Source organism: Penicillium coprophilum (genome assembly GCF_028826855.1).
Source record: "Penicillium coprophilum strain IBT 35676 chromosome Unknown utg000002l_segment0_segment1, whole genome shotgun sequence".
Classification (NCBI taxonomy): Eukaryota; Fungi; Ascomycota; class Eurotiomycetes; order Eurotiales; family Aspergillaceae; genus Penicillium; species Penicillium coprophilum.
In genome coordinates this window covers 4,240,367-4,263,695 of record NW_026622722.1, presented here as the reverse complement: position 1 = coordinate 4,263,695, position 23,329 = coordinate 4,240,367, and the positions used below count along the sequence as shown (strand labels likewise).

Here is a 23,329-nt window from a genome sequence, read left to right as displayed (position 1 = left end):
CTTTTCTTTTTCTTCTTCAATATCACGCCAGCCTACAATGTGTGTAAACATGTTATTATCAACAACTTCCGTCATTCCATGGCGAAGTTGTCTACTCGTTGAGCGGAGAACGACTTGACCCGTTGCTGGGCACCTGGATTTGAGAGGTCATTCTGATCCTTTCCGATTCTCTGGGAATCAGCTGTGGTCACACTCCCAATTTGTATACTACGAAATTATTAGAATATATATTACTGTCCTTCGATTGAATCTGCCTATGTGCTCGTACAAGCCTATGCTCCCTCTAAACGCCAACTATTAAAGAAAAAAACATGGAAGACTTGAAAGACAAACCGACATTGCATCATGAAAATTTGACATGTGAAAAGACACCCTAAGCTTCCTTTGGCGCCTTGGCCATCTGCTTCAATAGGAAGCTGCGCTTGAAGTAGGTGTTCGGGTGAACAATCGTGTCAAGATCAGTCTGACTCCACGATCCATCCTCCTTGACCTTCTTGATTTCGTTCTTGTGCGTCGCTTCGAATACTCTGTTGCAAGCAATGTGATACCGCATCTTACCAACGTCCTCACGCACACCCCGCAGGACCTCCTTGTCATTGACGCCAGTGGCCTGGAGGAAGCCCACCAGGTTATCAACGGAGTAATGGCGATAGGGACAGCCGTGAGTCTGGCCAATGCCGGGATTTGAATCGCTGAGGATCTTCTGGCATGAGTAGGGAGTATAACCCTTTCCGCGACGGTTCACATCTCCACCAACCTCGCCATAGGCGTGACGAATGTTGTACTTGTATTGAGAGTTGAACTCGTCATCGGTCTTGCCCTTAAATGCCTGACGCCAGAACAAAATACATTCCTCCAAGGACAAGCCTATCCCCTTCAGGAAAAGCGTATACTGAAGTCGACCGAAGTGCTTCAGGTGGTTGTTCTTGCGCAAGTTGACGTGCAAGCTCTTCATGCACAACGGGAAATGCTGTTGGGCCAGTTGGTCGATAGAGCTGGCCGTGATCGGAGCTCCATCCACATATCCTTCGCCCTCCGAGTACACCGACTCGGCACTGCCAAAGTTTTTCGAAAGATGGTTCAGAATCGGTGTTAGACGATCATCCTCGTCGAGCCGGGGGAGGGCACGACTCGTAAGCTAAAATCGAATCAGACATGACTTTTTTAGGTATCAAAGCCACCACTGCAGACATACCTCGAGTGCGCGCTCCAAGCGGGCAGTAAACTCAGCCACGATCATGCTCAGCTGCTCTCGGCCAGGAACATAAGCCTTTCCTTTCTTGAGGAAAACCGAGCGCCGTTCAATCAACTCGGGAACCTTTTCCCAGTCGACTTTATACCAGGTCTCATCATCCGACCGACGAAGGCCTGGCGTGGAACTGAGGAGACTCTCCACAAGCTCCGTCTTCTCAAAGTCGCCCACAGGCTCCCAATCCAGATTCAAACTATCGATGAATGCGCGCTTCTCCCTGGAGTCATCCTGCTGGAATCGGAATTTGAACAGCATGGTCTCAGCGCGGGCGAACCGTCGACGGAGGTCCTCCGTGGAGGAGAAAGCCAACCGGAGGATGAAGTGGGAATAGTGGTCCTTTTGACGCTCATTTTTCAAGCGTGGATCTGCAGCACCAGAGGGAGAGGAGGTATTAGAGGAAAGAGGGAGGAATTTCTGCAGAAGAGGAGTAAGGTAGGCCGTCGTCTCGGCGGGGGATTTGTTTCGATAAGAGCATGCTTCGATCTCGGCCAAGACTGTTTGCTGTGAGTAGGTAGGAAGAAAATATGAATGTGTAAATATGCGTACTCTTCAATCTGTCAATGGCCCATTGCTCGAATTGTTCAAGGGTGATTTCCGCAGTAGGAGGTATCTCATAAATGTTCAGACGGTGCGCATAGTCCTGCTGCTTGTAGGTTGGAGTAGCAAATTGTCTTTTTTTAGGGTCAATAACAGCCCTTCGTTTAGGATCAATACGATGAGCATCTTGCCGAATCATGATGTAGGTATTGTGTTCTCTGTTGTCGAGAATTGAATCATAGACCCTCCTAAATTGGTTAACGCGAACGCGTCCCACGCGCAGAATCGCGCAGAATCACGTGAAAGAAAACCGGCATTTGGTGTGCTTTAGGTAAGCCAATACCCCAGCCCCGGCATCTGGGCAGGGGCCCGGGGTGCTTCAGCACGGGAGACGATTTTCCCCGAACAGTGCGTTTTCTGAGACCATGTGCAGAAACATGTGAAACTCTACCGAGTATAAGCAGATATATAACGTGATCTGTACTAGAGATAATATTTTTATATTTATGCTATAACATAATCTTTTCATAACTTATACTCGAGTGCTGCTATATACGCCGTACACAGCGAATTTCCCTCGGAGTGTTCACCGACAACCGAAAGGATCAACCTTCCCCCCACAGAATCACATTCTCAAAAGTCTTAGCCCTGGGGATATGTAACTGCTTATCCCCTCACCCCAGGCTTCAATTCTTTCCCTTCAATCCATTATGCTGTTGTGAAGTGTCTACAATACTTCCTGTGATACCTCTGTATCCTCAACATTTGAACCGTTGAGTTCACCAGGAACAGCAACTTTCTACCCCAAACGAGCTCCCAACACGGCCATCACATATAATGTCGCACACGACAAAGCAGCTCCGCAAGGCTGCGCGGATCATCTTGATTGGCGCACCGGGGGTAGGAAAAGGAACACAATCTGAGCGACTGCTAGCCCGATTCCCCCAGCTGGCTTCAATCAGCTCCGGTGATCTGTTGAGAGAGAATGTGCGCCGACGCACACCCCTCGGTAAGTAGAATCGACATCGGTGCAATGATCAATTGCGTAAAGAGCCAATATCTCTAACCCTAGTTACAGGCCTGGAAGCCGAGGCCACAATGCAGTCCGGCAACCTTGTTCCCGACTCAATGATCTTGAACTTGATCTCCGACGATATGAAATCCAAGGGCTGGCTCCTCCCACCAACCGAATCCTCAGTACTATCCTCATCATCCTCATCATCATCTTCCTCAGCCAAGTCTTCCCCCTCGGCCCTCTCAATCGATTCCTCAGCCTCATTCATCCTTGATGGGTTTCCCCGCACCGCATCTCAGGCAACAAGCCTGGACACCTTAGTGCCAGTCAACTTCGTCGTGCACCTTGTCACCCCACCATCGGTGATCCTCGCCCGCATTACATCGCGCTGGGTCCACGAGCCTTCAGGGCGCGTGTATAACACAGACTTCCACCCACCAAAGGTAGCAGGCAGAGACGATGTCACAGGCGAGCTGTTGACACAGCGAGAGGACGATTCTCTCGAAACATGGAAGCAGCGTCTACGGAAGTTTGAGGAGACGAGCAAATGTCTCTTGGAGCATTATGACCGTCTTCAGTGTCTATTCCGTGCGGAGGGTAATACCTCCGATGAAATCACCCCAAAGCTGTTTGCCGAGGTTGAGCGACGGTTTTGCTGAGCAAATCATAGCCTATATACTGACTTCATTCATTGTATTACTCCAACCTCTCGGATGATCACGCGAGTCTTAATGCCTATTTAGCAATCGGAGCCTGATTTGGGAACAACACCACCCCCTGCGCATGTATAGCTTAACACAACTCGGTGTATCATATTCAGAATTCAAAATTTGGATCATGATTCTCGCATACCAGCCAGACATGTACAACGCTGTGTAATGCGATTGTGGTCGTGTCGTTTCGTCGAATGCAAATGTAATGTACGGAGTAAATGCAAGAACATAAAAAAACAAAAACACATAAACGCTCATAGCCATAATCGCAAGCCCAGCTTACCGCGCTCATTCATTTATTTCTGCCCTGCCTTTCCTTTCCCGTTCCCTTTCTCGATCGGAAGAGGATCCCCCATGCCCATCCGATTTTTGTACTCTCGCGGACTCTCCCAGCCAGACCCGACACGACGATAATCTTTCCAAAGCCCCTTGGCTCGCTTCTTAGCCCACCACTCGGCCTTGCGGTATTTCTTTTCCATTTTCTCGCCGCCGAATTCTGAACCAACCTTCGCTTCGTAGACAGTCGCTAAGCCGCGCTTCAACATTTCGTAAGAAACATCCCGTCGACGGAATGGCGGGAAGTCAAATGCGCGCCGGACGAAGACGCTCGCTACCACGCGCGAGTATTGGTCCTGGCGGTGAACGAGGGCACGGATTCGTCGGCCGGACAGGTAGGATGTTAGCCAGGTGTGTGCGTCGCGTGCGAAAGGTTGTTCGGGGCGACCGAAGTGGGCTAGTTCCGGGGCGTCGACGCCAGCGAGACGGATGTGGATCTGGGGTTGAGTAGATATGTAAGCTATGTGTAAAGATAAAGCATAGGTTCGTGGTTTATGATGGGCCAAGGCATAATTATGCCTGTTCCGGGCTGGGAGCGCCGATGGGAGGATAGGTGGGTGGCGGGTGACGAACGGTGTTATCCTTTAGATGCTTCTTCAGAGTAGGAACCTTTTTCCACGGTAGCCAGCCCCATCCAGCCATGCGACCACCCGGTGTATGAAATATCCTGAAATTGTCTCCATCGCCGACGCTGGTGACTTGGCCGAAGATGCTCCGCCGTCGAAGATACGAGGACGAGATGCTAGGCGCGTCGGGGATGCGTCGTAGGTAGCGGCGGTGGAAGCGCACTGCGATCAGAATGCCGCTCGTTAGGACGAGGGTTGGCAGAATGGTTCTGGCTTCTGTGAACGCTGTCCAGTCGAGGATGGAACTCGGGTTGTTTGCCGCGGAGGAGAGCCAGGAGCTGGGTGTTTGTTTTTGTTCGTCATTGGTCGAACCGGAGCTCCATGGCGGCCATCGCATCACGACCCATGCCACTTGTGTGACAAGTTTACGTGTGCAATCGAGCGTTTGGTGAGGGTGGTTGTTGGGGTAAAGGTGATCAGTCAGGCGAAGATCATCTCCACGGCTAAAGCAGCATCCACTAGTTCCTCTTATTGGTAAACTATCAACACCCGTAGGCACTATACAACACACTATACAACTCTGAGAATACGCTACAGGGGGTTAGTTGTTTAATCACGCCTTAATATCAAGTGTTTCATTTTACGCGGGTATCTAGCGACTAGCTGTGACCAAAACGTAAACCAACATTTACATAAACCCTGATAGGACGAGTTGTCGTAAGCTTTTGAGGCCGGTGGGAATCGGTTCTAGCATAAAGGTTACAAGGGCAAAAGCAGCGTGACATGACCATGTACAGATCTATAACGATATTGAAAGGCTCGAAACACAGGGTTCTATCAAGTGCTGTCGGCCAGAAAAGGCCGTGAAATGTCTAGACTGTTCAAGATCCACCATAATAGTCCACAGCATACCAACGCGCCGCTTAGATACAATTTGGAACTGAAATATAAACGGAAAATCCCTCCGTCTAACTATAAGACAATTATTTCAGGGTAGCAGGCATGCTGGTCTTGGCCTTTTCCGCTGCCAAATCAACTGCCTTGCGCAATTTATCCTTCTTAATGCTCTTGAGGTAGGCGAACAGGAGAATGAAAAGAAGCTCCATCCTTTGCGAAAGTCAGTACAAGCAGATGCTGATTTGGAAATAGAGAACATACCTCTCTTTGGTCATCATCAGCAGACCCTGAACCAACAGACCTTTCAGGATCTGAGGTCCAATACCCTTGAAGAGGGAAAGGACACCCTCATTATCAACAATGTGCTTCATGACCTCACCAAAGGTCTTGAAGGGCTTGCCATTTCGGCTGGGCGGTGGGCGAGACTGCAGTCCAACCTTGGCCACGATCAGAGGCTGGGTTACGATTGTGGCCAAAGCCTTGGACATGGCACCAAGCACTAAAATAAGGATTAGCAAAGCGTTCTTGACCCTCAGAATCGCCACTACTCACAGAATGCCTCCCAGGGCTTGAGGTTCTTCTTCCCCGGGAAGAGAACATCCTTTAGGCGCTGGTATGCGCCATAGGTGATGGCCGGGTTAACGACCAGGATCAAACTGGCCTTGAGGCCGCGCCACAGGCCGGTCCAGCCGTCCTCGCTCTCAACCACTTCCCGACCCGTCTCGATCAATCCCTTCTTATCACCCTTTGGCTGTGTCTGCTGTCGAGTTGTGATAACCGCCACTGGGATGGTGAAAAGCTGAGCCACGGCGCCGGAGACGGCACCAAGGGAGAGCTCAATCGCTGTGCCGGGGGCGTTTGACGACTTGGCGGAAGCCATGTAGAGCGTTCTTACGACGCTATACCAATAGAAGTATGCGAAGTTTGTTGAGGCGACGCCTAGAAGGGCTCCAGCCATTCCGGAGTATAGACCACTAACGCCCTCCTTCTCTGCAATCTTGGTGATAGCATCCATGGTCGATTCATAATGTTCGAGATCGTCGGCTCGCACGGGTCCATTCTTCTCCTTGACTTGTACTTGTAGTTTTGTCTTGACTCTGGAAATTGGGAGCGCTACAGTTAGCGGATTTTAGTCTGATGATTTGAGTACTGCTTTATCTGGAACCTCACAAGTCAAGTGGGTACACCATTGCGTTCGCCAGGACGGCGCCTGTTGCACCTGCCACGGCGCTGCCCCATGGCGACAGCGCAGGTTTGGATTGACCGGCCATAATGTCGGTTAATGGTATTCGAAATCAAAGGAGCGTAAATAACAATAGAATCTAAGGGAGAGGGCTCGCTTCTCTTGGCCGGGCGACAGGAGAAATATCGAGCGGGGCTCTACACTGCTTTACTCCGAACAACGGAGAGAGTGAAATGGAAGAAAGAACACAATGAAGAAATGCACAAGACGACGATCATACCGAAGTCAACCGAATAAAAAAAGTGACCGAGCTCATGGGCCGGAATTCCCAACACCTCGGCCGTATCACCTTAAAGTGAGCCGAGGTCCACTCTGAAAGGTGTCGGTATGAGCTTATGTCATGGCTTTCATTACATCATGTGTATTCACTTCACTTTTTGAATGATACATGTAAGTAGTGTCTATGCTTTTTGATATATGTGTATAGTATTCCTAGCATCATTTTATCAGATATCTCAATTTCCTAATGTCTAATAATGTAATTGTCGGAATCTTCACCGGAATTAACATCGTACGGGGGGCCCTCTCTCGGCTCAGCCAAATCCGGTAATTTACTTGCTGTTCGATCTGATTACCTGCTTCACGACTACCGGTCAACGCAAGGATGTCCAGACCTGCATCTACGTATATATCTCAAGCCTTGGTATCCAGTTTCAATTTCACATTTACATATGAAAGAAGCTAATGGCTCCATAGAGCGCCGAACACGCGGTAGCCACAGCCACTTCCCAGAAAGCGGCATTGGAGGCGGCCATCAATGCCGCGGAATATTACATGAAAGCGCTGCGCCTGGCAGCCCCCGACGATAAAAAACAGCTCGACACAAAATGCAAAGAATTACTGTCCAAAGCCGAGAAGATCAAAGCTGCTACTGACTGGCAATCTGTTGCTCGTGCGGGGCCCCAGAAAGCCTTCCCTAGCTTACGGCCACCGGCATCCACGCGGAAGCTCACCACTCGTGAAGAAATCATCATCCTTGAAGGCGCCAAACTTAACGGCTATATTTTCCCACCATGGAGTCGTGCGCCGCTTCAGGATGAATTTGTATATAAAGGACAGCCTTTTACGTATGTGGAGAAAGGACCCAATGCTGAGCTCTTCTAACCGCGTATAGGGATGCGCCTGATTTACACCTCTCCGAATGCCAAAGAGAAAATTTTGCAGGCTGGAAAAGGCCTCGTGATCTGCTATGGACAAAGAATGTGGCTAACCAGACGCATGATGCAATTGACCCAGCTATGTCAGCTTCGGGGCAGACAGATCTTGTGCAGGATGTCTTGACAGACTGCTCAGTAGTTGCGAGCCTCTGTGCTACAACATCTCGATCGGAGCGAGGTCTAGGGCAGGTAGGGGCTAATAATCCAATTCAACCCCGAGGTGCCCCCAAGGCTAATTCAAACAGCATGCATCGCCAACATTGTACCCTTGCAGTGAGGAAAAGAACCCGGAACTTTCGCCTTCTGGAAAGTACATATTTCGCTTTTACTTCAATGGATCTTTCCGAAAGGTAGTGATAGATGATCGATTGCCGTCCTCGAAGACTACACGCTCGCTTCACGTAATTGATCGAAATAACTCGAACTTTTTGTGGCCTGCTCTTGTGGAAAAGGCCTACTTGAAAGTCCGCGGAGGCTATGATTTCCCAGGAAGTAACTCAGGGACCGACCTTTGGGTGCTTACTGGTTGGATTCCGGAACAAGTCTTTTTACATCACGATGATTCGACCTCCGATGAGATCTGGGGACGTTTATACAATGCCTTTTGGCATGGTGATGTGATTTTGACTATCGGTACTGGGAAGCTGACTGAACGGGAACAACAAGGCCTGGGGCTAGTGGGCGAGCACGATTATGCGATCCTGGACATGAAGGAAATCCATGGTCGTCGCCAGTTTCTTTTGAAGAACCCGTGGGCTGGCGCAGAACCCAACATGCAAAGCAATATTACGGCCGATCTCAGCTCACTCGACCTGAATGATAAACCTCCCCTTTCTCCAGGAAAATTCTGGATGGACTGTGAACAAGTCCTTCAAAATTTCGAGAACCTTTACCTTAACTGGAATCCCGGTTTGTTCAAGTATCGCGAGGACATACATTTCACTTGGGATTTGTCGCATGGTCGAGTTATCGCCGGCTGCTTCGTGAAGAATCCCCAATTCTCCATCTCAAGTGATTCAGGGGGAACAGTCTGGCTGCTGCTGGGGAAGCATTTCAAGACGGACCAGCAACAGTTCAGCTCTGCAGGATCAGAAAATGAAACAGGATTCATCAGCATCTACATATTCAGAGCAGATGGCCGAAGAGTGTCTCTCAGTGACGGTGCGCTCCATCGCGGGCCATACGTGGACTCTCCCAACACGCTTATGAGGCTGGAAATGCCTCCCAAGTCGACATACACCGCAGTGGTCTCGGAGCAATCGCTTCCATCATCCACCCAAAATTTCACCCTCTCTGCATTTTCAACTGCCCCTGTCTCTGTGGCACCATCGCTAGATAAGTATCTATGCTTGACCAAGGCAAATGGTTGCTGGACAGCAATGACAGCAGGCGGAAATGCCGAGTCACCTCGATATCATTCCAATCCACAATTCAGTATCAGAATTTCCGAACCGACAGACGTCTCAATATTGCTCGAAACCACTGAAGCAGAGCTAGCAACCCACGTGAAAATCTTCTGGTCAAACGGGCAACGAGTATCGCGTGTGCGAAGCCGAGACATCATTGCAGATAGTGGCGATTACCGTCGGGGATGTGCGTTGGCCGAGACCAAGTCCCTGGAAAGAGGAATTTACACTATAGTCTGCTCTACATTTGCGCCTGACCAGCTTGGCTGCTTTACGTTATGGATTTCGTCCACCATCCCGTGTGTAGTCCAGCCCTTGGTTTCCGAGTCTGCTGGACGGCGCACCGTCCTATCCGAAGTAGGAGTTCTGCCACCGGGCAAGGACCGGATGCTGGCATCGCTGCAAGTCCCTCGTTTGACACGAACCCGACTTATTGCGAGAAGTAAGCGGTCCATGATCGGATCTCGTGCCGTTGCTCCGTCTCCTGTGCTCATGACCGTAGAGCTGGGCCAGGGACCATATAAGGAGATACTGGCCACCTCAGAGGATGGAACCCACAGCGATGCTGCGTCTGGGGTACGAGTTGATGATTTTGATTTGCTACCTAGCCCTGAATCACGCTATGTATGGATCGTCATTGAGCGTATTGGGGGTCCGGGAGGGCAGGTGGAGGATCATCTCGAAGTGGAAGCATTGGCAGAGGAAAAAGTAGAGATTGGAAAGTGGGCAATTGAAGATGAATGATACCCCGTATAGTTGGAAATGTGTATATAGTACATATATCCTGAAATCGTTTCCATTTCATAGATCTCCATATGGTTGAAGGCCAGTAGATAAGACGTCGATAAGATCCCCGCACACAGGCGGTGGGAATTCCGCGAGCTTCAAACGTCATTCGTTCACCATCTTCTCCTTAATTCAACACCCTGAGCCATGGCGAGTAACATACCAGCTGGATTGCGATCTGCAGATATTGGGCGATTTGCCATCAGGGCAGCCCAGATCGAGAAGGCCAAGCCTGTGGTTGCCTACTGGTGTGAGTCGCACGACCCCAACGCAGAACACATTTGAACATTTGAGCTGATTGAACCCCAATTATGTAGGTAACTTCCACATTGTAAATCAGATTATTGAAAGGGGTCTTCACAACTCCGATGATGAGATCAAACTCTACACAACAGACCTTGTGGACAAGCTGGAACAGGTGAGTCGGGCTCCCCACCCTTCCGTTCCCTCCCCACTACTCTATATTCCGCATTCCGCGCTTGAGGACCAGCAGCTGATGAATTTGGCATCAAACAGTTCAAATTAGAAAACCCAGATAATGATACAGTGACGGACACCGTTGCGGCGAGCGCCTATGTCGAGCAATTCGGATTGGAGGTCTTTGGCCGTGCTGAGGCTGCTATGAACGCCAACAAAGTCACAAAGTGAGCACTCCCAAGTGGTGATTTGCCTTACTAGTGGCTAACAGCCCAAAAGGCAAACGGCAGATACTTTCCTGGCGGCGGCCACATTCCTCGAACTTTGTTCAATCTGGGGACCCCTGGACCCAGAACTTGCTGGACGGATTAAGTTCGCCAAATTCCACGCGGTCCGAATTGTCAAGGCTTTCAAAGCCGGCGAAGATCCCAATGAGACAAATCCCGTACCAAAGCAAGATGAAGACCTCGCCGAGGACCCCGACGTCCAGGCATTTGATGAGTCAGTAGCGGAGCAGGCCTCCAAGCCAAGACAACCCTCCATCGAAGAGATCCCAGACGAGCCTGACCGTGCTGGACGAGAAATGGCACGGCAATCAACCCTCGATGAATCACTTCATCCATCACGTACATCGTCAACTCCTCGCCCCCCACCTGAGATCCCTTCTGTTCCTCGCAACGCACCTGGCTCTGCTCCGCAACCGATGGATGGCGATGATTCCAACACAGGCGACTTGAAGCTCCCATCAACTCCAGCTACCATTGGCGGTTCGTCCTCAGCACCCGAACTTCCAGATACTCCCACTGCGTTTCATTCCTTCCCCCGCCATCCGAGGACCCGTCCGTATCCGCGCCAGACCCGGCTTCTTTCTACGATACCCCAGCTGCTGCTCCCATCGAGCCCCCAAGTGCTCCCACATTTGTTCCGTCTCCTCTTGCCCACGCTCCCGTCCAACCGGCTCCCTATGTCCCGTCCCAACCATCACATAGTATCGATGATAACTCGGTGCAGTTGGCGCAGAAACATGCTCGTTGGGCGGTCTCTGCTTTGACTTTTGATGATGTTGATACTGCCATTAAGGAGCTTCGAAACTCGCTGAAGTATCTAGGCGCATCGTGATTATAGCTTTGTATGATCTTGATTTTACTTAGTCTTCCGGGTGCCAGAGGACGTTGAATATACCTTGCTTTGCTTTGAAATGTATTGGTTTTGAGTGTGACTCCTGTTAAAGATGGACTGGTCTCGTATTTATTCATCTCAAGTATCATTCGTTCCCTTCCGAGATTCCGCTACGATATATCTTTGCCCTGCATGGTCTCACACCGAGAATATAGAGCCTGATCGACACCGGCAATCTCCCAAATCCTGTCTATGATTCGTTGGCATTGATTTTCCCGCCAGGCCTGGGCAGTAGCTAGACGTATATTGTTATCTTACATTCGATCTCAATCGACCGCTTGGCCTTGGGTTATACGGCTTTTAGAAGAGCAATACGTTATATATAATTTGCTTCTGGGGCGTCAATTTGGCCTATGTAGTCTACTCGTTTCTTAGATCAACTCTCAATCTACTCCCCCCAGTCAGCCCCTCACGTCCTCGATTCGAGGATTTACTATCTTCCCAATGCCTTATCTGAGTGTCTTGTCCGTGCCCCGAGGCTACCTAGTCGTCATCTGCCTGGCAACTCGTTTTCTCTGCTCCGTTTCAACATGGGTTAGTTCCTTACGGACCACAGATGCTTCGTCCTGTGCCAAGTATCTAATGGCAAAAATGCCAACCTAAATTCCACTTATTCTTTACGGAATAGAGAGATAGGCTCGCTTTTCAACTGACGCTGTTTGATTAGTGCCCCACCTCCCATGTCTCTTGGTTATACGTGTCCAAAGGCCCGAAATGGCAAGCCCAATGCTCCGAATAGGCCTAAGCTCGATCTTGAATTTTGTTTGAAATTTGCTTCTAGTAAGTCCATGTAGGACCTTCATAACATTGTATCTCCGATTGAAAGGGATTCAAGTCGAATTAAGCACTGGAGAGGCTTATGGTTCGGGTGATCGGAACCCAGTACCATGGGACACCGGGATTTAGTATATGTGATTTTGGAGGCCTCACATTAAGGAGAACGCGGTATATGGTACGGAGTACATTTAGTACACTAGGAATACATTTCATACTACTATCTATCAGAAATGTCCAACTTGATGAATACTACTCTCCCCACTATATTCCCGACACCAGTACTCCGTAGACCTGTTTCCACTGTAACCCAAACGTGAGTTAACCGGCTTGGCAGGGGAGATATGAATCCCGAGCATTAGTCTTAATATTAATATTAATCTTAGTGTTAATATTGTGTATGTTTGTGTATTTTTGTGTGGTTTTCTCCATTTTATATTTGCCATTTTTTTTCTGGTCCCTCCTTCGACTTTCCCCCCTTTCCCCTGAACCTGCGGGGACACCTTTTTTCCCTTCAACAAATATGGCCGACGCCAAACCCGCCGTTCTAATTGTCGGTGGTCTCGGTATATCCCCCTGAATCCTAATGTACTTCCCCTCTAATACATCCAGGCTTCATCGGTCGACACCTCGCTCTATACCTCCACGAGAACAACCTAGCCTCCGAAGTCCGTTTAGTCGACAAAGTCCTCCCCCAATTGGCCTGGCTAGCCCCCGAATTCGAAGAAGCATGTTCCAAAGAGAAATTCGTCCAAGCAGACGCCAGTCGTGAACGTAGGTCTACCACATTCCCCCCTTCCAAGTTCCCACCCTAACCTCCCCAATCCCCCACAGAACACTTCCCGCGCATCTTCGACAGAGCCAACGGCAAACAATTCGACTATGTAATCAACTGCGGCGGCGAAACCCGCCACTCCCAACCCGACGACGTCTACGAAGTGCGCAGCTACGCCCTCACCGTCGCCCTCGGAAAAGAAATCGCCCGACGCGGTATCCCCGCTTTCATCGAGACTTCCACAGCGCACGTCTACAAAGGCGGCTCAACACCACGCAAGGAGACCGACAAGCTCGCCCCCTGGCATAAACTCGCCGCGTGGAAACTAAAAGCCGCCGAGGAACTGCGGAAAATCCCTAACCTGCAATACTGCGCCCTACGTCTGCCCCATGTCTACGGCGCCTATGACCCCGGCTACTTCGCGACGGGAATTTGTCTTTCGGCCGTCCATGTCGATCTGAAGCAGGATTTGGTGTTCTTGCATACGAAGGATCTGAAAATTAATACACTCCACGTGAAGGATGCTGCGAGCGCGTTGTTCGAGGCTGCCAAGTGGCGCGCGGCGAAGGGTTTCATTGATCCAAAGGATGGGGTGGTGACTTTCAATGTTGTGGATCACAATGATACGAAACAGGAACATGTTGCCAAGGCGTTGACGGAGGTGTTTGGTCTGAAGGTTTCGTTTATTGGGTCGCTTGCTTCGCAGCTCGCCAAGTTGAATCTTGATGATGTCGTGGATGATATGAATGAGGTCGGTTTGCAGACTTGGGCTGAGCTCCTGGAACGGGCTAATATCACCCGACCTGGACCGATCAGTCCGTTCTTGGAACGTGATACTCTCAAGGACGAGGATATGAGTCTTGACGGAACGAAGTTCGAGACTGAGGTTGGCTGGAAGCCAAAGTATCCGAACTTTGGGGCTGATAGTGTCCGTGAGATTGTGGACAGCTACAAGCGCATGGGCTGGTGGCCATGAGAGAAGGTTTCACTAGTTTTGGGGGGTTTCGTCTCTTTTTTTTCTCTCTTTTTCTCTTTTTTTTTTTTTTTGAAGATATCCCGTCTGTCGGTTATTTTACTCTTTTGCTATCTTTCCATTTGTCTTCTCATTAACGGTCTCTCTTACCGAGGAAAATCAGCCATCGCATTGGGTCTGAAAAGGATGCATTGAATCCCCTACGACACGACCTTTCATGATCTGCATCTCTATACGCTCTCCTGCCCACATCGCGTCTCTCCGACTATGAAGCTATTTATCTAGACAGACCTGTCTAGCGTCGCTAGATGTGAATCGAGACTTGTACTGTAATTGATAATCGCTGTTATATGGGGGGTATTCATCGGTTTCTGCATATGTCTCTACGCCAGTTTCTTCGTGTTTTTACCTTTCGCATGGCCCTGCATTGGCATATTCAGCCTTTCCCTTTCTTTGATATCATGCATCTCAAATCCCTGTTCTCTTATGTACTTTTGATCTAAGAGATTACTGATCACACATACCAAAGTTGTACAGTGTAGCTTGGGCTAGAAAAACACAGCGCTACCCATTTTTGTGCATGCACAGACCCTGCAGATATGTTGTGCAGAGGACATACAGTCCAGGCCGAAGAAATAGCTATATAAGTCTATGTCACCACGCAAGTATTGCGAGTGACCCAAAGCAATGATTTATACTAAATTTGAATAGCAATGGAATGAATTGTAAACTTCTAACCCCATGACCGAAATGACAAAGGGCAGCGGAACATAAAATGTGCAAGGTGTCCGACTGCCATGCATAGGTGTGCATTTAACCAAAGTCACTGAGCCAACCGAATCGATGGGTCTTTTGTGATGTGTTTTTTTTTTTGCTTTTTGCTTTTTTCCCCTCGTGTATCCTGGTATACCGATCATATCGTACCCACTTCCACCACTAATGCAGGCTCGCACTGAGCCAGGCCCCCCTATAACAAAAACCATGAAAACGTTGATAACAGCGTTGTTTCTTCTCAATCATGTGCAGCTGGGGATCTTAATGGATCAAGAGCTAGATATGAAAGAATCGTTCGACAAATGAAAATCATCTCGTCTTGCCAAAGCAGAATGAGTGGAACCGGAAATATTGTACGAAGAAAGTAATGCGCGCGAGAAACAGTGATCCCAACCGAGTAAGAAAGGCAATGGGTGGTAAATTAGAATTCCCAGTCCTCCTCAACGGACTTGATGGCCCACTCGAACTTCTCACGCAACGCCTTGGAGAAGAACTTTTCGATAGGGACGTCGAACTTCTTGCTGAAGACGACGGTGAGGCGAGGATCAATGTAGTTCTAATATGGGATAATTAGCTGGTGATCTTGGGGTGATCGGGTGAAGAAGAAGAAAAAAAAAAAAAAAAACTCACAATCTTCGAGGTACCAAGGGCAACTTCTTTGTTGTCTTCCTTGTCCTGAGCCTGGACGGACATGGTTTCGACCCGCTGGTCGATCTTGGTGATGGAACCCTCGAGCTTTTCAACCGTGGCGCCTTTGGCCTCGACCTCGACCTTGCCGGTTTTGTTCTCCTTCTTGAACTTCTTCTCCATCTCTTTCACGACTTGCAGACGTTCCTCAAGCTCGGATGCCTTCATTTCCTTCTCGCCATCAGCAACGCGCTTTTCGTTCTCCTTCTCGAACTTCTTGGTGACTTTGGTTTTCTGCTCTTCAATCAAAAAGGTTTGGTGTTCTTTAATCCATTCTTGGTCGAGATCCTCATCGATTTCGAAGAACGCCGCGCCCTTCTTTTTCTTCAGAGTGGGGTCCAAGTCAAGCATTTGCTGCTTCAGCCGCCACTTCTGGTATCGGAGGCCCTTGATCTGTATAGTGAGACATAAATCAGTACTATGCCTCTCTCCACGAGGGCGGGATAGAGAAAACTCACCCGTTCAGTCATCTTCTCCATTGCATTGGCATGGCCAGCAGTGACGGTACGCTTGTGGTTACACAAGATGGCGACCTTACGGTTGGCATCGTTGTATGCTTTCACCTTTTCGGCGATCGTACCGCCAGTAGCTTTCATCTCGTTGAGAACACAACCCATGGTGTAAGACGCGTTGTAGGTACGGAACACCTTGGCGGTTAAACCTGTCATGTAGTTGGCAAGATGCTTGTTGAGGGCAGAAGTCTTTTATTTGTCAGTAACGTCCGAGTTCGCAGGAGAAAGGAATAGCATACCGTAAGGCGGTCGAAAATTTCATCGCCATTCTTCTTGGGTGCCTTTTTGAAGATTTTTAGGTTTTTGAAAACTTGCTGATCAACTTGCACTTCATCGTAGAACCGAATACTATCCTTACCCAGGAAATCGAAGACGACAGTGTTCGGGGGCTTCAACGTAACATTCTCGTACTTCAGAGAACAGCAACCGACGGTTTCAGCCTCGTCCTCGCCTTTCTCGTTTCCGGCACGAAGGGCGAACTGATCAATCAGATAGACTGCTGTGGCCTTCTGCCGTTCCACCATCATATCGTGTTTGAGATTCTTCTGATAATCCTTGCGAATTTTCTCAATGTGCTTCTTGAGTTCACGGGCTTTCTCGAACTTCTTGAAATCGCTTTGTCCCTTGACATCGGAATTGGCGGCTAACATGACATATTTGTAGTTGCCATTGATATTCTCCTGCCACATGGCAAGCCAGGTACCTTCCTGGTCATGCTTAACCTCCTTCCACTTGTGGCCGGGAGGTGGAGGCGGGACCTTTGCCTCTTTGCCAATATTGATGGTGATTTGCTCAGGTTGCACGCGCGTCTTGACACGTCCGGTCTTCGGGTGCTCACCGCGGCCTCGGAACAGAGAAGGCGGTTCCACGCGGAAGTTGCCTACCTTCTGCTTGCGACCATCCCAAACACAGTACTGGTACGGAGCTTCTTGCTCATCCTTCAAAGCTTTAGCAGCCTTCTTCTCTGCTGGTGGCAGATTTCTCTTCTCTTCACGCTGAGCCTCGTAGTATTCGAATATAGGCTTGAAGTCACATTTGGAAAATTCCTTGATGTCTATCTTGTTGCCCGAAGGATCTTTCGCCCCGCCAGTCTTCTTGATGACTTCCTTGAAGTCACCGAAGAAGTTTTTCTGGAACACAGGGTTTTCCACGTTGTGAGTTGAGTTAAGCATGGTGCCGAAGAAGCCAGCAACTTCTTCAGCTTCAGGTTGAAGAGTGACCGGAACACCGTCATATTTCATCTTCACATTTTTAGGCAGCGGTTCGTATTCGGGTGGGAACACCACGCCATTGTGCTCCAGAGTTGTCCACTTGATGGTTCCATCGCCCTTGGTTTGATCTTCCCACCAGCGATATTCATCCTCCTCCTCTTCCTTTTCTTCGGCGTCCTGACTTTCTGCCTTCACAGCGGCCTTGGATTTGCCCTTCTTGGGAGCAGCTTTGGTGGCAGCCGGCTCTTTCTTGATGCCGTTTGCCTGCTTCTTGGCTGCCGCAGGCTTGACCTCCTTCTTTGGTGCAGCAGGTTTGCGCGCAGATTTGGTCTCCTTCTCCGCCATTTGTTCGATCTTCCTCTTTTGCTCCGCGAGCTTCCGTTCAATGGGGACATCGGAATCAGATTCATCCCCGATGGATGTTTCGGCAGCTTTGGGAAGCTTGCGTCCGTTGCGCGCCAAGGGCACATCGTCATCCGTCTCCGGGTCTTCATGTTTCACAGATGTACGCCGGCGTTTGCTCTGTCGAATGGTCAGACGCTTCAACCGGAAGCGACATAAAGGTCGCACTGGGAGTAACAACGGTCATCCCGCGAAGGGGGGTAGGCGTACCAAAGGTTCATCTTCTTCGCTGCTTTCTGCTTCCGCGTAGGACTTCTTTTCGCCAACACTAGTCCGAGACTTGCGCTTACTGGCACCCAGCGCATCTTCTGGATCTTCCATCTTCACATCTTTGTCTTCCACAGGACCGAATCGGATGGATATTCCAGGATCAACGTGGCCGTTTGTGGCAGGGCTAGAATCCGCCATTTTGACGACCTCGGGAGACTTTGGCGAAGCTAGAAGTGCCGAAAGCAAAATGTTAGAATGCAGTTCGAGTTATGTTGGAAGTGTAAAATGTGGGAGGTGTGAAGAAAGTGACGTCAAAAGTGTGATCGAGGACTGATCTATAAAAGTACAATTGTGTAGAAAGACGAGGAGATAGAACAGTGAGAAGATGAAGTACGGTGAAAGCCAAGGTTCGCGACAAGTTGTCTAGGTACATAATCACAACCGAATCACCCGAGGAACGTACCTTTACCACGTCCATTGACGCGCATGAGGGGTGCGTCGTCCTCTGAAGAGCTCATAGTGGTGGGCCTGGGACTAGCAACAGGTAATCGAGGGTAAAATGAGAGAGATCGGTGATTTGTTGGGGGAGACGCCTCGGTGCGCCTAGTCGGGCAAATCGAGCCGCCTGGTAGAAGGAGGAAAGTAAGGAAATTCTGACCAATGAAGGGTAAGAATAGTGTTAATAGATATGCTGCATCAATGATACATGCATAGAGGGGATGTTGCGGGTGAGTTCGGAGGAATAGAGTCGAGAGGTGAGAAAAGACGTGAGGAAAGAGAGAGAGAGGTTGGGGACTTGGGAATGGAGGAATGGAATGGGAAAAGAGGCCTTGAGGGACTACAGGTAGGTGCCTGAGGCGCCAAGTGATGTTATGTAAATACTGGACGCCTGAGGCAGCACTGCGGTGGAAGTCGGAATGCCGCACCGTAGATGCTTGCCCCTTTCGGTTTAGCGGCAGCACGGAGACAGAACCTCCCTGGTTCTCAACTTCCTTCCCGACCAGCGAGGCATCCCCGTCTAACCTTCGTCACACCCCTCCTCTCCGCAGTCACTAACTGCTCGTTCCCTTTTCTCTTTAAATCTCTCGCATAATGTTCTCCCGTGCCGTCCGCCCGGCCCTGCGGGCTGGTGGTGCCGCCGTCGCTCGGTAAGTCTTCATCCGATACCTCGTGCCAAAAGTCCTTCCACCCGACGTACTCCGACGCAACCACCCCGACACCATTGAAACTACAAGTTATGCTGGACATCAGAGGAGGCTAGAACGACAATTGCTGACTGCGAAATCAAGCCCTGCCCCCGCCAATGCCGCCACTTTCGCGACTCTGCGTGAGATTGAGGGTCGTCTCAAGTCCATCAAGAACATTGAGAAGATCACCAACACCATGAAGGTTGTTGCGTCCACTCGTCTCACCCGTGCCCAGCGTGCTATGGACGAATCCCGCGTCTACGGTCAGACCTCCAACACCCTTTTCGAGCAGGCCGAGACCAAGCCTCTCGAGGATAAGAAGACTCTTCTGGTTGTTGCCAGTTCCGACAAGGGTCTTTGCGGTGGTATCCACTCCGGTCTGAGCAAGGCCACCCGCCGTATCTTGGCCGAGAACCCCAACGCCGACATTGCCATTCTCGGTGAGAAGGCCAAGGCTCAGCTGTCCCGTGCCGCCCCCGAGAACATCGTTCTGAGCTTCGCCAACGTCTGCAAGGACATCCCCACCTTCGCCGATGCCCAGGCCATTGCCGACCAGATCGCTCTTCTGCCCGAGGATTACGCCAGCGTTCGCATCATCTACAACTCTTTCGTCAACGCTACCAGCTACGAGGCCGTCTCTCTCGAGGCCTACTCCGAGGAGGCTATCACCCAGTCCGGTCAGAATCTATTACACGCTGTTCATTGATTTTCAACTAACATTCAATGTAGCCAACATCTCCTCTTACGAGGTTGATGATGAGGTTCTGAGCAGCCTCCGCGAGTACTCTCTTGCCAACAACCTCTTCTGGGCCATGGCTGAGGGCCACGCCTGCGAGATCTCGGCTCGTCGCAACGCCATGGAGAACGCCTCCAAGAACGCCGGAGAGATGATCAACAAGTATGTTATACCTGTATTGTTTTTAAAATTCGATTCTAACAACCCCCCCAGGTTCCAGATCTTGTACAACCGTCAGCGCCAGGCCACCATTACCAGCGAGCTGGTTGAGATTATCACCGGTGCCACTGCCAGTGCTGATATGTCTTAATTTGATTCTACAGGACGAAGTCACTTTAGTGTAGACTTGTTCATATTTAGATCCAACTTAAGCTTGTGTAAAACCAGAGTGAATCCATTTCAATTCCTTATGTATAGTCTTTGTCCTGGTGTATAGCCCTACCTTGAATCAATCAAACGGTATGCTGTTAGGGCTCTGATCATTTATAGCCTTTAGCCAATGAGGATATCACATTGTCCTTGCGTATAGCCCTAACCCTGGAGATTGCCCTATTTGGGTAATAATGAACTTCTTTGATGTTCTTTGATATAAAATGTGACAATACTATGCCATTTATAGATTCTCATACTAAAGCGGTTTATAGATTCACAACAATGGGATCTGATTATTTGATCAATAGGATTCGATTTACAATAGCATTGTCTACTCAAGGCCTCTCTCGTCCTCGCTCTACTTCTACCCTTCTCTTCTAGCTCTTCTTCCTCTCTCCCTTCCTTCCCTTCTCTTTTTTTCTACTCCTGTTATTCTTCAAATTCATGCTGAAGATTCTCTCGGCGTGGCTTTTATTCTTTATTCCACCCTTCACCTCCAGGGCCTATACTCTTGTTTATCATACTCTTCTCTGTTACCTCAGTTGTTTCCCTCTTATCTCTGGCTCTATATTGGCCATTCTTTCTGATTTGATTTCCTAGGTTTGTGCAGTGAGTTTTGATCCAGTCATCTCCATTCCAACAGTCCTTTTGAGGATACTTCCCACACCTTCCTCATCGGATAGGTTCTGATTGCCCGCATTCCTTCATATTGATCTCACATTACTCTCTTTCTATCTCTCTCGTTCTATCAGGCTGTTTAAATACCAACAACGAATATTCATCATCAAGCCTACACAGACACACGTATACCAGAATACTGACATCCACTCCCAAGACTTGTATGACGGCAAACATGTCGACCATCGGTGTGACCATTGATGCCTACGCCATCCTGGGAGTTGAACGAAACGCCCGAATCCAGGACATCAACCTTGCCTACAAGCGGCTCGCGTTGAAGCTCCACCCAGACAAGGCTGGAAATACTGCTGCGACCGTTGAACGATTCAGAAAAGTATGTCTTCAACGTCAATTTGCTGAAAATTGCTGACAGGACATGGAAAACAGATTCAAGATGCTGTTGAGCTTCTCCGAGACAAAGACCGTCGGTACTTGCTTGACGAGGTCCTCGAAAGGAAGACCAAGAGACATCTAGATCCCGAGGATGAAACACCACCTTGGTCCTACAGGGGTAATCGCCATCGCTCGTCAAAGCGAGAACGCCACGGATATGACTTCAATTACTGGCCGGGTCAATTTACCGAGTCAACTTATGAATACAAGTCAGCGTATCAACGCCAGTACAGCCCCAGCTACTACTACAGTTATGGAACAAGTGTACACATGGACCCAAACTCGGCCGAATCAAAGGCAAAACGCGCGCAATTTCAGGCAGAAAATACCCAGTGGGAAAATGAATGGGCTGGCATTGATCCAGAAGTACAGAAGGCACGGGCACAGCGTCGCAAAGCAAACATGCGGGCTCGAATGAAACATGATCTAGCAGATATCGTGGAAGAGCAGGATCATATTGTGGAAGAAGTTCTGGATGACCTCAACTTTGGCAATAACCATCAGTTCAATCATTTCGCAGATGTCCTGCCCGAAGAGGATGTCAAGACCTGCAACCCTGCAGACACATTCGATTCTTTTGCCTATGAATATACCAAGGAGTTCGGTTCCTCTCCGACGTACTCTGAATGCACTTCAAGTCCTCGGTCTGCTGCTAGCAATGATTCGTCCGTTGACTTCTCAACAAGTTGCTCCTCTACCAACCACACCCATTCACCCAACGGGCACTCGACTCTCAAGCCCACCGCTGATTATCCAGGTGATAAATTTCCCAGATATACCAAGTCAGCCAATGAGCACTCAACTTTCAACTCCACCCCTCATGATTCTCATGATTTAAATGGAAACTCTCCCAACTACACTCATTCAGCCAACGAGAATTCAACTTTCAAGGCCACCGCCGAGGATTCCAAGTCTAGCACCAACAGTTCCAAGTCTGATGCCGACAGACTGCTCAAATCTTACATGGTGGGCCATGATTCGCTGCGCCCTCTGGTCTCATTTCTCAAGCAGAAGCTTGCCGACCCCAATGGACGTTACACCATTGATGACCTCGGTGGCGAGCTGAACGGCCTTATGCTGGAGACCTATTGTGGCTGGTTGGAAGATGTTCGTCTTTCAGTCCCTACTGCATCGCCTATGAAAGTCCGAAATGACCCCAAGGTTTGCTCCCATCTGGGATACTGGTACAAAGAGTTTTGCCGTCCCATGTGCAATATTTGCAACATGTGGATGCCTACATACACCCTCACTTGCCCTGGCTGCGGTATGAAGGCCTGTGTCCGATGTAAATTCTCCGGTCATGCCCCTCTCCTGGGATCTGGTTTGCAGGAGCAGTGATCGATCCCATGTTGGATCATATGTGTTTTCTGTTCTCCGTTTATCTTTTTCTTTTATCTTTGTTTGGTCTGGATTTCTCTTCGGTCTGGATTCTTCCTTGTGGTTTCGGAAGGATGGATATCTCGCGGGTTGTAGGAGGAATACCCTTTTCGGTCTTATTGTTTTGTTGAAATTCGAAAAAGAAAAAAAAAAGAATTGCTGATATCATAGTGGAATTTTCACCCAATTCCATTGAATTTATCGAATCCTGGTTGACATATCTTTCCCACTTGTCCAACAGACACTACACGATAAATATCTGATGTGCCTGTATGTTTACTTCTGATTCACTTTGAAGCCACTTCAAAGTCAATCTGACTGCTTATTGTACTCTTGCGCCTCTTGCGAGCGGAATATTCCAGTTTTGCTTTCGTTTGAAGGACAGTCAAGCGAGGGCGCTCATGTCCAATTTCCTTTTCTGTAGTTGAACCACTGCCACCAGGCCCACAAGTAGTGGGATTAGAAGCCATGATGGTGTACAGTAATATGAGGAAATTCTGAGTTAAGAAATGAGAGACCAGAAGTCCAAATAAATAGTTGAGGGACAAAAGAAAGCGAAGACACGGCGGATCAGACAAGGCCGTACGGCCAAAGGGACGCATTCCGATGAACACCCAAGAAATATTTTTTCCCTATCACTCGATTCACCTGTTACCTTGCTTGAAATACCTCTTGCAATATAAATCCTTTCTGTCCTGCTGGTATTGACATTATCCTCGCTCACACATTCAGAGCCAAAATGCAGATTATGGCCTATGATCGCG

At 49.2% G+C, this 23,329-nt stretch overlaps 11 protein-coding genes across 11 annotated transcripts; 6 read left to right on the top strand and 5 right to left on the bottom strand.

Moving 5' to 3' along the window:
• Positions 1-373: 373 nt before the first annotated feature.
• Positions 374-1,988, bottom strand: N7500_003652 (DNA primase subunit PRI2; the record flags this gene model as incomplete). Its single annotated transcript, XM_056674798.1, has 3 exons — positions 374-1,138; positions 1,196-1,746; positions 1,799-1,988. The coding sequence occupies 3 exons, from the start codon at positions 1,986-1,988 to the stop codon at positions 374-376; spliced, it is 1,506 nt and encodes a 501-aa protein (XP_056535323.1).
• Positions 1,989-2,626: 638 nt separating this feature from the next.
• Positions 2,627-3,463, top strand: N7500_003651 (adenylate kinase ADK2; the record flags this gene model as incomplete). The annotated part of the gene is made up of 2 exons (XM_056674797.1): positions 2,627-2,798; positions 2,868-3,463. The coding sequence occupies 2 exons, from the start codon at positions 2,627-2,629 to the stop codon at positions 3,461-3,463; spliced, it is 768 nt and encodes a 255-aa protein (XP_056535322.1).
• Positions 3,464-3,813: 350 nt separating this feature from the next.
• On the bottom strand, positions 3,814-4,921 carry N7500_003650 (thermonuclease family protein; the record flags this gene model as incomplete). The annotated part of the gene is made up of 2 exons (XM_056674796.1): positions 3,814-4,290; positions 4,427-4,921. Coding segments are annotated over 2 exons (972 nt in total), but the record flags the coding sequence as incomplete, so codon positions are not given.
• A 481-nt stretch (positions 4,922-5,402) lies between these two features.
• On the bottom strand, positions 5,403-6,587 carry N7500_003649 (putative peroxisomal carrier protein; the record flags this gene model as incomplete). The annotated part of the gene is made up of 4 exons (XM_056674795.1): positions 5,403-5,526; positions 5,578-5,815; positions 5,869-6,413; positions 6,487-6,587. The coding sequence occupies 4 exons, from the start codon at positions 6,585-6,587 to the stop codon at positions 5,403-5,405; spliced, it is 1,008 nt and encodes a 335-aa protein (XP_056535320.1).
• A 438-nt stretch (positions 6,588-7,025) lies between these two features.
• N7500_003648 (calpain-like protease PalBory) lies at positions 7,026-9,866 on the top strand (the record flags this gene model as incomplete). Its single annotated transcript, XM_056674794.1, has 4 exons — positions 7,026-7,070; positions 7,256-7,626; positions 7,674-7,905; positions 7,962-9,866. 4 exons carry the CDS (start codon positions 7,026-7,028, stop codon positions 9,864-9,866), a joined length of 2,553 nt encoding a protein of 850 aa, XP_056535319.1.
• Positions 9,867-10,055: 189 nt separating this feature from the next.
• N7500_003647 (uncharacterized protein) lies at positions 10,056-11,444 on the top strand (the record flags this gene model as incomplete). The annotated part of the gene is given in 5 exon segments (XM_056674793.1): positions 10,056-10,158; positions 10,226-10,326; positions 10,425-10,552; positions 10,605-11,164; positions 11,182-11,444. 5 exon segments carry the CDS (start codon positions 10,056-10,058, stop codon positions 11,442-11,444), a joined length of 1,155 nt encoding a protein of 384 aa, XP_056535318.1.
• A 1,357-nt stretch (positions 11,445-12,801) lies between these two features.
• N7500_003646 (NAD-dependent epimerase/dehydratase family protein) lies at positions 12,802-14,029 on the top strand (the record flags this gene model as incomplete). The annotated part of the gene is made up of 3 exons (XM_056674792.1): positions 12,802-12,844; positions 12,891-13,052; positions 13,113-14,029. The coding sequence occupies 3 exons, from the start codon at positions 12,802-12,804 to the stop codon at positions 14,027-14,029; spliced, it is 1,122 nt and encodes a 373-aa protein (XP_056535317.1).
• A 1,192-nt stretch (positions 14,030-15,221) lies between these two features.
• N7500_003645 (DNA topoisomerase 1) lies at positions 15,222-18,340 on the bottom strand (the record flags this gene model as incomplete). The annotated part of the gene is made up of 6 exons (XM_056674791.1): positions 15,222-15,356; positions 15,431-15,880; positions 15,946-16,188; positions 16,239-17,732; positions 17,823-18,049; positions 18,286-18,340. 6 exons carry the CDS (start codon positions 18,338-18,340, stop codon positions 15,222-15,224), a joined length of 2,604 nt encoding a protein of 867 aa, XP_056535316.1.
• A 574-nt stretch (positions 18,341-18,914) lies between these two features.
• N7500_003644 (F1F0 ATP synthase subunit gamma) lies at positions 18,915-20,055 on the top strand (the record flags this gene model as incomplete). Its single annotated transcript, XM_056674790.1, has 4 exons — positions 18,915-18,970; positions 19,112-19,686; positions 19,739-19,907; positions 19,959-20,055. The coding sequence occupies 4 exons, from the start codon at positions 18,915-18,917 to the stop codon at positions 20,053-20,055; spliced, it is 897 nt and encodes a 298-aa protein (XP_056535315.1).
• Positions 20,056-20,970: 915 nt separating this feature from the next.
• N7500_003643 (uncharacterized protein) lies at positions 20,971-22,526 on the top strand (the record flags this gene model as incomplete). The annotated part of the gene is made up of 2 exons (XM_056674789.1): positions 20,971-21,129; positions 21,183-22,526. 2 exons carry the CDS (start codon positions 20,971-20,973, stop codon positions 22,524-22,526), a joined length of 1,503 nt encoding a protein of 500 aa, XP_056535314.1.
• Positions 22,527-22,852: 326 nt separating this feature from the next.
• N7500_003642 (uncharacterized protein) lies at positions 22,853-23,035 on the bottom strand (the record flags this gene model as incomplete). The annotated part of the gene is made up of 1 exon (XM_056674788.1): positions 22,853-23,035. One exon carries the CDS (start codon positions 23,033-23,035, stop codon positions 22,853-22,855), a length of 183 nt encoding a protein of 60 aa, XP_056535313.1.
• Positions 23,036-23,329: the final 294 nt, after the last annotated feature.